General features: G+C 39.0%; 1 protein-coding gene across 1 annotated transcript in view; it reads right to left on the bottom strand.

The window, feature by feature from the left end:
• The window catches only part of SNTG2 (syntrophin gamma 2), a 286,578-nt gene that overhangs the window by 127,247 nt on the left and 144,726 nt on the right, over positions 1 to 14,605 (bottom strand). Inside the window, exons 5-6 of the mRNA XM_087775769.1 lie at positions 9,216 to 9,259; positions 9,059 to 9,100 (exon numbers count right to left, since the gene is read on the bottom strand). Of these exons, the coding sequence (XP_087631895.1) occupies positions 9,059 to 9,100; positions 9,216 to 9,259 (86 nt within the window). The remainder of the gene's footprint in view (positions 1 to 9,058; positions 9,101 to 9,215; positions 9,260 to 14,605) is intronic.

Below are 14,605 nucleotides of genomic sequence, written 5' to 3'. Positions count from 1 at the left end.
TCATCAACAACACAGACAGTGGGATCAAGTGCACCCTCAGCAAGTTGCAGATGACACCAAGCTGAGTGGTGCAGTTGACACGCCTGAGGGAAGGGATGCCATCCAGAGGGACCTGGACAAGCTCGAGAAGTGGGCCCATGTGAACCTCATGAGATTCAAGAAGGCCCAGTGCAAGGTCCTGCACTTGGGTCAGGGCAATCCCCGGTATCAGTACAGGCTGAGGGATGAAGGGATTGTATGCAGCCCTGTCGAGAAGGACTTGGGGGTACTGGTAGACGAAAAACTGAATATTAGCCAACACTGTGTGCTCACAGCCCAGAAAGCCAACCATATCCTGGGCTGCATCAAGAGCAGCGTGGCCATCAGGTTGAGGGAGGTGATTCTGCCCCTCTATACTCCGCTCTGGTGAGACCCCACCTGGACTCTTGCGTCCAGCTCTGGAGCCCTCAGCACAAGAAAGACATGGACCTGTTGGAGTAGGTCCAGAGGAGGGCCACAAAGATGATCAGAGGGATGGAATGCCTCTGCTATGAAGAAAGGCTGAGACAGTCGGGGTTGTTCAGCCTAGAGAAGAAAAGGCTCCAGGAAGGCATTACTATAGCCTTTCAGTACTTAAAGGGGGCCTATAAGAAAGATGGGGAGAAACTTTTTAGCAGGGCCTGTTGCGACAGGACAAGGGGTAATGGTTTTAAACTAAAAGAGGGTAGACTTAAAGTAGATATAAGGAAGAATTTTTTATGATGAGGGTGGTGAAACACTGGCACAGGTTACCCAGAGGGATAGTAGATGCCTCATCCCTGGAAACATTCAAGATCAGGTTGGACAGGGCTCTGAGCAACCTGATCTAGTTGAAGATGTCCCTGCTCATTGCTGGGGGGTTGGACTAGATGACCTTTAAAGGTCCCTTCCAACCCAAACTATTCTATGATTCTGTGATTCTATGATTCCTTATTTAGAGATTTCCCTTCTGAGAGACTACTCATAAATAAAAAGAAATAAATGTTTCTAAATACTTTCCTGGGTCAGTGAACAAAATTCCAATTAGATTAACATTTGTGTGAAATACCAAAGGTGTATGAAACACACTAATTTACTATAAAAATATATATTAATAAGATATAGTAAGAAAAAAGTATCATGCAGCACCTAGTTCTTCATTTTATATACCTAGACCCTAATTTCTGCCTTTTCTAGCTAATGGAAATAAACCGTTTATTATCTTGAAATAGGATTCATTTCATTCAAACTTACATTTGAACTAATCATAGAATCATAAAACAGCCCAGGTTAGGAAGGACCTCAAAAGATCATCTGGTCCTACCTTTCATGGGAAAGGGAGCCTAGATGAGATTATCTAGCACCCTGTCCAATCGAATCTTGAAAAGTTTCAGTGATGAAAAACCATCATGTCATCTAGGTTTTGCTTACGGTGGATACAGATAGGTGCTTCTAGTGCATTTCATCACAGGGCAGTGCTCACCTTGGGGACTCATTAAAATCTTTCTGAATCTTATTTCCATCTTCCACCAAGTACAGAGAAAGAAGCACCCAGCCCCCACCACAAAATGCCAGACAAGGAGGTATTCTCAGGAGTAGCCTTTAATAGGGATTTCCCTGGGTTTCCCTCAAATGCTGCTGCATTTGAACACTCTGGACAAGAGGGCTGTTCACAGAAGGTGGTATGTAAAAGAAAGATGATCCGGACAACCTGTCTATCCTGCCATCTGTACAGGAGATCACTTGTATTGCCACCGAACCACTGAGTCCTACTGTCAGTCTTCACAGCTCTCCCTTATCCTTCACCTGCTCCAGTGGGTCCAGAGGGCCACGAAGATGATCAAGGGGCTGGAGCACCTCCCTTATGAGGACAGGCTGAGAGAGTTGGGGTTGTTTAGCCTGGAGAAGAGAAGGCTCCAGGGAGACCTTATAGTGGCCTTCCAGGACTTAAAGGGGGCCTACAGGAAAGATGTGAAGGGACTTTTTATCAGGGAGTATAGTGATAGGATGAGGGATAATGGTTTTAAACTGAAAGAGGGTAGATTTAGATTATATATTAGGAAGAAATTTTTTACTGTAAAGGTGGTGAGACACTGGAACAGGTTGCCCAGAGAAGCTGTGGATGCCCCATCCCTGGAAGTGTTCAAGGCCGGGTTGGATGGGGCTTTGAGCAACCTGATCTAGTGGAAGGTATCCCTGCCCATGGCAGGCGGGTTGGAACCAGATGATCTTTAAGGTCCCTTCCAACCCAAACCATTCTATGTTTCTATGATTCTGTGATCCTTACCAACCTGAAAAATTCTGTTGAATCAGCAAACTGTCATCTCATGTTTCACTCGCTTTCACAGTTTATTGTGAATATCCTGAAAACCAAAGTCCCAGCCAAATGGATACCAAGTGGTATCCCTTCATTGTGAATTTCATCCAAATTACTGCTTCCCCCTCTCTCCCCTCAGGAGAACTGACTGTTCTTTTTGTGTTGTACAGGGTGATAACCTGATTAGCCACCAGGGAAACAAAATTAACTTTCCTCTCAGATGAGCAATACAGAAACTACATTAATCTCCGAATTAACATTTTCTGTATTCATCGTCTCTCCACACCAATACGCTATTTCTAAAAATAAACGTATTTTTCAAGGAAAATAAATTATTTTAAATTTTCCACAGTCTGTCGTATTACCTACTGTAAAAGTGGGATTTTCCTCAGTCCTGATTTCGAGTTATTTATGTTTCTATCCATACCCTTAACCAGAACTAATGTGTGACAGTAGCAGCTTGAAGAATTGTGGAGAAAAGCAAATTCTAGTAATTAGAAGTGAAAAACAGGAAAGCCAGTTTGTTGTGAAATTATTGCTGACAGACCAGCTAGTTGTTCGGCTTGCAGAGAAGTAATCATCCTTTAACCTTGCCGGAAGTTCAAGGGTCACGAAACAAAACTACGTATTTGCTACAATCAGGATCAGCTATCTACACAAACATCTTCAGAGTAGCAGTTGTGAAGACGGTAGGTAGCAGACAGAACAAACTGGCCTCCTTTCCTACAGTTCCCAGATCTTGTAGCCTTCTCTCCCATGTATTTACCCCAGTGGGTCTTAAGTCTTTAACACCTGTGAGCCAAACTGACAAACAATTACACATAATCTTCTATTTAGTAAAATCCAGGTTATCTGAGTTTGTGCCTATTCAGTGTACCTCCTCACATGCTATAAGGGTGAACCAGCAGATATTATAAAATGGTAGAATTTAAGAACAAAAGGGGCAAAAGTCTAACCACTAAGGAATTCAGACACGCCATTGTGAAACAACATAAAATAAAAAAAGCGAAAGAAAATTCTTGAAAATATTTGTTAGAGCTAAAATTAAAAAAAAAAAAAAATCAAAACACCAAAAGACAAATAGGAAAAAACCAACACCCTAACACCAAAAAACCCAAGAAGCATGTACTTGCTTCTGCCCCTTAATGGCTTATCACTATGGCTGGCATTAGTGAAGTCATTCAGTATCTCTACCTTTGCCACTACTCCCTTTTAGTAGTCTGTGGTGGGCTGACCCCAGCCAGTAGCTAAGTACCCACACAGCCGCCCACTCACTCTCCCCACCAGCAGGACAAGGGAGAGAATAGGAAGAACAAGAGCAACAAAACCCTCGAGATAAAGACCGTGTAATAAATGAAGCAAAGACAAAGGTAAAAACAAAACCAGTGATGCAAAGGCAATCACTCATCACCTCCTCCAAGTAGACTGATGCCCAGCCAGTCTCCGAGCAATGTCTGCCTCCCTGAGAAAACCCTCCCTGCAATTTTTACAGCTGAGCATGATGTTATATGGCACAGAAAATCCCTTTGGTCAGTTCAAGTCAGCTGTCCTGGCTGTGTGCCCTTCCAACTTCTTGTCCACTCCCAGTCTACTCATTCAGAGGGGGAAAAAAGAGAAAGCCTTGATGGTGTGCAAGCACTGCTTAGCAGTAACGAAAACACTGATGTGTTATTAACATTCTTTTAGTCACAAACCAAAATACAGCACCATACTGGCTGCTATGAAAAAATTAACTCCCAGCCAGACCCAGTACATAGTTCCTTGGATCACACAGTACAATTCATAATCTTGAGTTAGGTATTTACAAAAGAGGTCCACCACCTGGAATGCAAGCAGTAAGAAGTGTGTTCAAACTACATTGGAGGATGACGTTTCAGAAGTCCCATCTTGAAGTAGATGACTGAACATGTAAGAGATTATGGTGTCAGATGAAAATAAAGCAATCCAAAAGAATTACTCAATAACCTTTGACAGGCTCCCATTGATTAAATACTTTGTATGATGTTAACAACATTAAGTGTAAAATGCAACCCAGTGTGAACTGAGACTACCCAAGCCTCATTGCGAGTGTCTTTCGAACAGAATTGCTGGAGTGCCTCTCATCTCACCTGACTGACACACTTAGAAAACAGGGCACCCTTTACAGAGGTAGAAGATGCAGGTATCATTTCCTAAAAGTTAGATGAGTCCTCCACCCTTAACCTCATGCTTTCTGGACATGTACCCTTAATCACTAAGCTACTATATTAATAGCTTAATACATTGTAACACTACCTTCTTCCGTGGTGTTTCTAGGTGCCCAAACCTACTGCATTGTATGTAAAACTCAAAGCTGATGGTTTATGTGGTCTCTAAACCCTAAATGGAACGTAGGGGTGGGATTTCCTATTTTGCATACCTTAAAAACCTTACATTTGAAAGAAGCCCTTTTTTTCAAGCAAACATTACTGCAGTTCTGTATCTGTGCCATACCAGAAGTTTTAACACATCTTCTTCCATCAAACAAAAAGACATAGGGATCCATGGACCCTCAAGAATGCAAGCTGAAGGCTTCCTGGTTTTAAAAATTAAATGCATCACTCAGACTTATTCCTAAACTCAATACAAATTTCACTTTAAAAGTTTATGTGCCATGTTTGTGTGCAAGTGCACACACTCTGTGCCTCTGTAATCCAACAAATATGAGATGAGAAATATTAACCTCCTGACAGGCAGCAGACAAGTGCATCATCATTGACATGTTCCATCTGCAAACAGCCGCTACTGACAAACAGCTGATTCCTACAAGCTGAAAGCTTAGGGACATTAAATGAACTCTCTTTTTGAAGCATTTCTTTTCGAAGCATTTCTTTTCAATTGCAAAACCACCGTATTCAAATAAGGAGATTTTTATTTTGGATGGAAAATCTCAACCATTATTTCATAATGCAATGACATAATTTTGATAGAAGTAAGAAATAAAACATCTTCCATTCTCTCAGGAACTTTGGCAATAGCCTACCTCATCTCAGATCTCATAGAATCAGCCCCTTCCTCTATCACCTCATCCATTTATCTAATCCCACTCTGATTATGACAGCAGGTTGTGGTAGCAGTAAAGTCTCTTTGCAGATCTACCTCCTAGCCCATTGAGATCTCTCTCCCTTCTGGAGCTTCCTTCAGCCATACGGCCTACAGTTGTTCTAGGGAGTTTTGTTTAATGCTTCTATTGAATTCCAATGTACAGGGCAAAGAGCAGCATTATGCATTTCTCTGTCATTCCTCACCACTGCAGCATAGCTGTGTTACATCAACAGTTCTGGAGCGCTTCTTGGTACTGAAAAACAATCTTTAAGGGATGTAACTCACCGTTTTGTGGGGAACAACTTTGAGGAAGTTTAGAGTTTTGCATGTGCAATAACAATACAAGCAGCAGGAGGGCAGTTCACCGATACACAATGGACCTGACTCTCTGCTTTACCAAGATTGTCTGTAATTATTCTAGAGATTCAGCCTGATGGTATTAATCAACACCAAGAAAGGGACTGCAAGACCATGCAGCTGCACTTTATCTTGACCTAGAGAGATCACCTCCAAGTAATAAAAGCAAGTTTAGTTCCTTTGCCCATGTAATTTCTGCCTTGCTGATAAGCCTGTCAAAGCCCGTGTCATTTATGGTTGCTACAGATGCTATTCTGAGATACTGTTGTCAGTGAATAGACTGATAACTGCCAATAAACAGGCAACAGGGGGTAAGAATTTTTATCTATGCTGCCTTCCACTGCAGACTGGAAAAGCACTGCACATACAGTGAATGTGAACTGGCCTTATGCGCATACAGTCAATCTGATAAACGAAATAAACCAGTTAAAAACTAACCACTATTCAATAAATTATTTTGTTTCAGGTAAAAAGACCAAATTTTGACAAAACATTATTGTAAACTGTATTTCAAAACCGCATGAAATAACTGGAAGAGTAAAAAAGAAAAAAATAAGCATATTATTGACTGCTGCTTTTCTTAAAGTCAGTGAGAATGGCAAGTGCCCACTACATTTCCAAATGAAATCCAATAAAATTTGCATAATTCTAAGGCTAGGTAAGAATGCTTAGAAAAAGCCTTGAAGCTGCTAAACCTTAGGCCATCTATTACCAAATCAGCATTCACCACCACAGCAGAGGCAGTGGCCTATCAAGGTTATATGGTATAGAATGGTTGGAAGGGATGTATAGGAGAAGGATAGGGCTGAGGTATCAGTGATTCAGGTGACAGTAGACAGCACAGGGACCAGATGCTATGAAACATGTTATTGCTAGGAGTCATTTAGATATACCTGCTCAAGAGCTGGTGATTTGTTTCAGGGGCTTCCAAAACTGACAATTTCCCAGTCATCTCCCATCCTCTGTGCTTTTTAATACATTAGTCTGAGTGTTGCTGTGGAAGTGATTCTCCAACTGGGGTAGAGTATGAAGTGGAGGGGAAAGTGCAAGAAATGCTGCAAGAACATTGGTCTAAGATATTCATCTTAGGCCCACTGGAGAACATGTCATGGTAAAAATATTCTGGAAGTTCGTCCAGCAACTTCAGGCTTACCTCTTGTCTAAACTCTGATAGGTAATGTAGAGTAATTATTGATACATGCTTTTTTACTTGAGGTTTGGCTGCAAGCATCTAAGCACTGAAAATGCTAGAGAAGCAGCATTCTTTAGAAGAAGAAAGTAGTTCCTTATTTTATTTTTTTACCAAGAGAAGTCCTTGCCATCTTAATTCTATAAAGCAATGTAAAAAACATTTTAATAATTTTCCTCTTAAGCAAATAAAAAAATCACTGGAAGACGTTGGTCCGTTTCTTGAACATTACCATGAAAATGAATGCACCAGCGAGAGTCAGCATATCGTGCTAGAACTAGTCACCACAATTCCATTCTTCAATCTCAAGACTCGTCTAAACTGAACATCACCAGATTCAAAAGCTATGCAGAAACTGTGACCGCATTCCACAGTGTGCTGTACAATCCCGGGCAAAGGGCCTTTTCAACGCGTCACACCAATCCACACACACTGGTTTTCCCATGAAAACCAAGATAGAGAGATGTGTGCCTTAATCTCCTCCCAGTTTGAAGCTGAGATCTTTGTATGTTTTCTATATTCTTCTCTTTCTTGCACATGGGTATGGTCTTATTAGGTACAAGATTTCTTTATTATGGTTATTTATTATCTATAGGTTTATAACCTCTGGGAGTACCAGCTAGGAATTAGGATGTGTCCAATATGTGTACTCAGGCTTGAAGTCAGGAAGTGCATCTTAGTCCTATGGATACCATCAAAAAGAGCCAATGTTTAAGCACACTTCTTGCTTCCTAATAAACTTCCACAAAATCTGATAAATAGCATCTTAAAATGACTTACAGAATAAAATGAAATTTAAAAACATATAACACCACTGCTTTCTCGATTCCTCCCATTCTTGTCCCAGCATTTAGAAACAGTTTAAGTATAACAGTGTATGCTATTGTTATTACTATCTATACTTCCATAACATTTGAGAATTCTTAAGATTAAAGAGGAGCACTGTGCAGTGCACCACAGCCCACAACAATAATGTATATGGTACATAAATATAAATAGTGCACAACTGAAATTGTCACATCATTTCATCAAATAAAATAACCGTGTTACTTTATACATTTCCCACCAGGAATCCCCATGTTCTCACACAACTCCACATTTAGAAATAGCTAGCAAAACATTAATTAGATTTTCTGTTTTTCAGTGCATGCAGGGGTAATACCTACAAAAGCTGAGTCCCCTTCAACTGCACTGAAGGCAATGGGAACCAAAATTTTTAAATACCTGAGCAGGATTATGACACTCACCCCAAGTATTCTAATTTTTAAGTGCTGTTTTTACAGTAGGTTAAATCAGATTCTTTACTAAACTAATTCAATCCCTTTTTCTGCAATGATAAGAAGGTGAGAATTTTATTACCATTTAAATGTACTATCACAGCAGGTGAACCCTTTAGGAGCACCTGCAATCCCAGCGGATCAGGCACTATACCAAAGGCATAATCCATAAAGACTATATGTGTACACACACAGACATATGTTATATATACATATACATTTATATATATATAAAAGACTATTCAATTTATTTGCAGCCCCTGAAAGACTAATTGTGATCACCCAAAGGACATTTCAGTACCTACATCACAGAAAAGGTAATGTATGTTTTTCATATTTTCACCATTCATTCTTAAATAGTAAAGGCCTTTTAATTCTTTCTTTGCATTCCACTGAATTTTCATGGCAAGTGGCTCACTGTACAGTTTACAGGGGGGGGGGAAAAAAGTACATGTGAACTGATATTGTTCCTATTCTGGGAAGAGCAGTTGCACTCTGCTGAACAGAACAGAGGTAATCTGGCAGGATTTTGCATTTTTGCCTTGTTTTGTGCTTTGAAATACTTATTTTATCTAAGGGATGTAAAAACTATAATAAACAATGATGGAGACTCAACTTTGGAATAGTACATTTTGCAACAAGTGCACGAAGAAGAGTCATGGTAAGAGTGCAGAAACTATAACAAATGTTAACAGCCAAAATTAAGCTTTTAATAATCACATATATGACAAACCTGACTATAGCACTGTGTCTTTATAGTAAAAAAGAGTAAACTCATATGAAGCAAGGCTAGAGACAGAACAGTATGGACACAGGATATTCTGTATGCTATTAAAAAATCAAAGTGGAATGACTTACCACTTCTTCATGGGTAGCACTTTCTACATTTATACCATTAACCTAAAAACAGATACGACAGGGAGAAAATGATTTGCAATGTGTAAGTTAGTTAATGAAACAAACATAAAGGCAAGTATGAAACAAATATCTGTGGAAAAAGTGAATGTTTACTGACCTGTATTATTGCATCTCCTATAAATAACATTCCTGTTTGGTCAGCTGTGGGATTACAGAAAGAGTAGATTTTAATTGAAAGTAGTACCAAAAAATAATGCTATATTCTCTTCCAGCAATTGGTCTAGCATGCTGTTTGTAACCTTCATTTGAAACTGATTTGATTGTGAAAATACCAATGGCATAGCAATCAGTATTCATCCTGTAAAGGTAACAGATTCCCAGCAATTTTAAACAAATCGAGAGTTACTTTCCATGCACAAAGAATTTATTTAATAGGGAATACAAATGTCATTTCTCACTTATGAAGGATTTCATTAAATTATGTGGAAAATATGATTCACACTTTTCATTATACTTCCACAAAAGGGAAATAGGAATTTCTGAAACTACTTAGCAATTCCTTTCCCCCTGAACAAATTTACAGGGACACTATAATTAAAGAGGTTGTGCCTAGAATTTAATACAGCTCTTTAACATGAAGTTTGAGTTAGCTTTGTTCCTGAGAATAACAAAATACATTATTCCAGTCTGTATTTCCATGTTTCCTGCCTTACAGAGTTAATGGGAATAATGGAATGAAACTGCAAACAATTCTGCACAGATACAAACAATGACATTTTTGAGGTGTATTCTTTAACTTTTAATTTTTTTACTTTTTAGTGGTATTTCAGGATGTATATCTCTTGGAATGTATTACTTAATTGAAAATAAAGCTCTGATCCTGCAAAGACTGATATGATTAAATAAGGCATATTAGTCTTATATATGATCTTACAGGGTCACAGCTTGAGGCTTTGAAGAATGCAAAAAATGTTAACAAAGACAGTATTTTGAGAGATGGAAATAAAGGTAAAAAAGAAATTAAAAACTGCATAGAGTATTCTCACCATTTCTGCAATATAGCTGTTGCCACTACAAATGTACCTTTGGTACAAAATAGCTTTTTTAATATTAAATTTATCTTTCTAATAGATTTTTTCATCACTCTTTGGCAGATAAAAGATAACAGTTCATTAGTCATACTTTTATCAGTACTTAGGAAAGATTTCACTGTTTATTTTAAATACCATGCTACAAGTTGTGTTGAAGGTCTTTACCTCACTTCTTATCCTGCTTTGTATTTAAAAATATGCACGCAATTTGTAATAGCTGGTATAGAAAAGAGACGTCTATGTACAGAAATCCAACTGAATTAAAGCAGCTCAAAAACATCACGAAGCAATGAGAAGTAGCCTATATTGAGTACATACATTGCTAGAGATGCTGAACATTAGCTTGGGCATCTCAATACTAAACTTCCGTTGAAGATGTTGGTAATACATACACATGTGAAAAACATGTGAATCATTTTTAATTCAATGCTGATGTTAGGGCCATTGGGCTGCTTTAGGAAAGTGGGAGCATGCTTGAATTGGAGACAGAAGGAAGAGGGTGTGTTTGAAATTCCAGTTGCGGGAAAGTATAAAAGAATAAATTCAAAGGGTGCATGCCTTGCTCACTGTGTGCGATTGACTCAGAACTGAGGAGAAATTTTGAGTATGTCTGTATTAGCAAGTGACGAGGCAGAACGGAGATAGACAGGAATAAAAGCAGTTGCTGCTGAGGCTCCTTACACCCATGCTGTATGGTTTCAGGGATTTTAATTTAGATCAGTTAGACTGGTCTCCCAGTCTTCATGCTCCCAGGTGATGTGAAGCTGCCCAAGCAAAGCTAGCACACAAACCTTTCTGTTTCGTGGGCCCCTAAGCAGCCTGTCCTAAGGCACATCAGTGCCACACAGTGATGCGCTCCTGCTGCCACAGGCCACAGTATGCAGAAGCAGACCTTGCTTACAAGTAATGCAATGGTCCATGCAACTTGAATCAATGCAGAGCCTGGACATCAATTGAACAAGGTGTAACACAGGGAGAGTGGGTTCTCAACCTCCTTTAGGAGGACACCCCTAATAAGCCAGTCCTGGGATATTATTCTGTCTGTGTGGGGGTCGCAGTAGGACTCACACTCCAACTCACTGCAGCAAGGCAGGTGAGTTTGTTCATACTTCAACAAGGATCAGTCAGTTGATCTGCAGGCCACAGATATGATGAGGATGGCACACGTGGGCAGCAGGCAGCATTGTTTTCCTGAGGCCCTGCCTCGTTGGCTCTTCTGGAGGCCAAAGCAGCTGTCGCCATGGGGAAGATCAGTTGTAATATTGAAAAAGAAGCACAATAAAAGAAAGAGGAGTGGGGATGCAAGAGATGAGTTTGGAAAGAATTTCTGTAAGAGGTGAAAACAGAAAAATGTAGGGCTGGCAAGAAAGGAGAAAGCACATTGAGCCAGAACATGTTTGGGTGAAAGATGAGATACTGATGGAAGAGTGCCTCATGAAGATCTGCAGGCAGGTAGGTATCGCCATCCTCCTGGATGTTCAGCTATCCATGACCCACTGCATAATCACACAACAGCACAGTTGTGTAATCTTGTCTAAGTTTTCCTAGAAAACTGCTTAGTTCTAACAAAAGTTGTAATAAAATATGTAGACTAGTATCCATGCAAAATAAGAAAGGCGGAATTCCAGACACAGGTAAAATTCTTGAGATAGGGCTAGTTAACAGCTCAAGGCTTGAAGAGGAAAAGCACTGACATGAAAAGGTATAAAATCCCAAAGAAGAAAACCAGGTAGCTGGAGGATGGTAACTCAGCAGCACTGAAGACAAATCCCTTCCAGGGAGCAATGGAAGCTGAACCTTTCCCACCTGACTGTTGACTGCCAGATCAGCAAAGACTCATTGGTCATTCCACAGGGGTGATGAGTGCTGCAATATCCCTGGGTGTGTTAGCCAATAAACTTTATAGTTTAAGAGCACAAAGCAATTATATCCTGCTTGCAGACTCTCTACACACAAAGCTGTCCAGGTAAGTAAATGAGAGAAGGAGCATTATGTGGTCGATACCAAATGCTCTATGAACTGAAACAAAGCACAGAAAATGAGGACAATCAGGGCATTTGCTCCAAAAGTGCATTACACTGCAAACTAACCCAATAATGCAGACACCTCCATGGCTGCTGCCATCATGGCCAGTGACGATACTCTGGCAAACTACGCTTGCAAGTCTGTGATGAAACACTTTGGTTTTAGCCAATTGTCTATAATTTAAAACAAATGATGATTTCTAACAAAAATATTTTCCACAAATCAAACTGTAGAGTACACGTCACTATGATGTAGAAGTTACAATATAGTTTTTAGAAATAAAAGTATTTTAGAAATAAAGTGATAGCAAAAACTTCTTGGAAAGAGACAAAAAGGCAGTCTTCTTTCTCTAAGGCATATTTTAAATCTGAAGAAAAGACATCTACTGATGATTTCATTGAGTCATATGGTCTCTACATGACAAAAATATTAACGTTAAGTAACAAGTTCCAGGCTATGTGGGACTTTTGCTCCCACTGGTAACATCCTCAAATACAAAGGTGTCTATGAAAGGCTGCTCTGCAATTATCAGTCACTATGTGTAAAATGAATCAGTACTAAAAACAAAACACTTGAGAAGGAGCTTTGGGATACCAAGGAGCACATAACCTTATTCAGAGAATTCAGTATACCTCTTGAAGTTTTACTTGAAATAATATTTTAGTAGGAGTGAATTGAACATGGCCAGAAAAAAGACTTTGAAAAGAAAATAACCACAAAGTAGTGGTAAGCAGAAACGTACCAGGCTGTAAAAGAAAATGAAGTGTGTGCTGCAACAATTAGTGCTATATCACCTTTACTCTACATCTTAATTATCTTTAAAAAGGTTTAATATTGATTAGATGCTGTACATTGATTAAATTCATAAGAGATACTGAAGTAGGAGGAAAGCATCAGGGAAACTCAAAGGGGCTTATGTTGAAGAAATAATATGAAAATAAACATTTAAAAAAAAAATCTTATTTTTGAGAATATTAGACTTGAAAAACTTTCCCAAAATCAAATGACCCATCATTCTAGTCATTATAAAAAAAAAAAAAAAAGACAGAGCCATGAACTATGAAAAATAATTTTGCACTCAGTGAGAAGGGAAAAGAACCAGTAATTCTTTCCAGCTTTGCCTTGCTTCCTTTTCCTATCTATTAGGGCTGAAGCAGGGCTGTATTAAATTTTCCAAAATTTGCAAGATTGTGAAATGGTAAGTTTACTGAACAGACTCTTGGGAAATTCTGACTTACTACATGTTAATTGATGCACAACTCTATGTGAGTTTGAGTCTGTAAATAAGCTGGTGTACTTATATTTTTCAAGATTGATCACAATACATATTTTCACTCAATTTTTGTTGAATTCCTGATTCACACAACATACCAGGTAGTATGTCCTCTGACATTATTAGTGATGCACAAAAACATGCTGCTTAAAGCACACAATTTGCTGCATTGACTTCATGGACCTCTCAATTCGTAAGCTTAACTTTAAATATATGCACAAGTATTTCACTGCACACAGAAAATCTAAAGGAATAGTTAAGAAACTAGATGAAAGAAAAGATTGGAGAAATTGGTATATATAGGATGCAAGAAACTTCTCAAAGCTATCCAAATGTATTTTTCCATCCTAAAAAAGGGAAGTTCCATAAAAGAAGTACTAACAAACCCAGTCTTTTACTGTTCTATCCACTGCACCAGGTAGGGTCCTGTAGACAACATAAGGCTGTGTTTTTCTTGTAACACTGGAATGGTTGGTAAAGTCACAGGCAGGGATCCTCGTTGGAAAGCTGATGTGTGCAAGAGGTGGGGATAGAGACCGAATGGGTACGTTGGTCAAAAGACAACTACTTTTGCCGCTGCTCTTAGAAGTGCTAATATGGGAAAATTTGGGAAACCATGATGTATAGCAAGAAATTGGCACTCCTGTGTTCAAAAGTGAAAATTGTTATTTTGTTCCATATAAAAAACATGCAGTTATTAGGATGAGAAAATCAGGGGGAACATACCAAAAAAATTAAATCCTTTACAGAAATTAACTCAATTAATTAAATGTGATTTCTTGCTGCTCTGTGGTGACAGTAAAGCTGAGAGCAAAAATATGGACTTTGTATTTTAATTAGGAATTGCCTAATTTTACTTTCTGCTTCCCTTCTCTTCCCCACTGGCATGTAATTCAAAATAGCTTTATAGCTCTTATTTATATGCCCCAGGAGTACTGCAGTACTAAGAAGCTACACGGAGAGAAGCTAAATGTAGAGAGGCAACTAGAGGACAAACATATGAATCTGTAAAATCAAGAGACACTACCTGACATAATATTGCTAAGAAAAAGAGGAAAAAACTGTATCTAAACACTGTAAGTTCTGATTTTACACTGCTATGAAATCAACTTGGGTATTAACCTTTTACCATATCATGATAAGCAGTTGCATCAGATT

The sequence above is a fragment of the Nipponia nippon genome, unplaced genomic scaffold, assembly GCF_047370975.1.
Source record: "Nipponia nippon isolate SJK-2023a ecotype South Korea unplaced genomic scaffold, ASM4737097v1 scaffold_4, whole genome shotgun sequence".
NCBI lineage: Eukaryota > Metazoa > Chordata > Aves > Pelecaniformes > Threskiornithidae > Nipponia > Nipponia nippon.
This window is presented reverse-complemented; position numbering and strand designations above follow the sequence as displayed.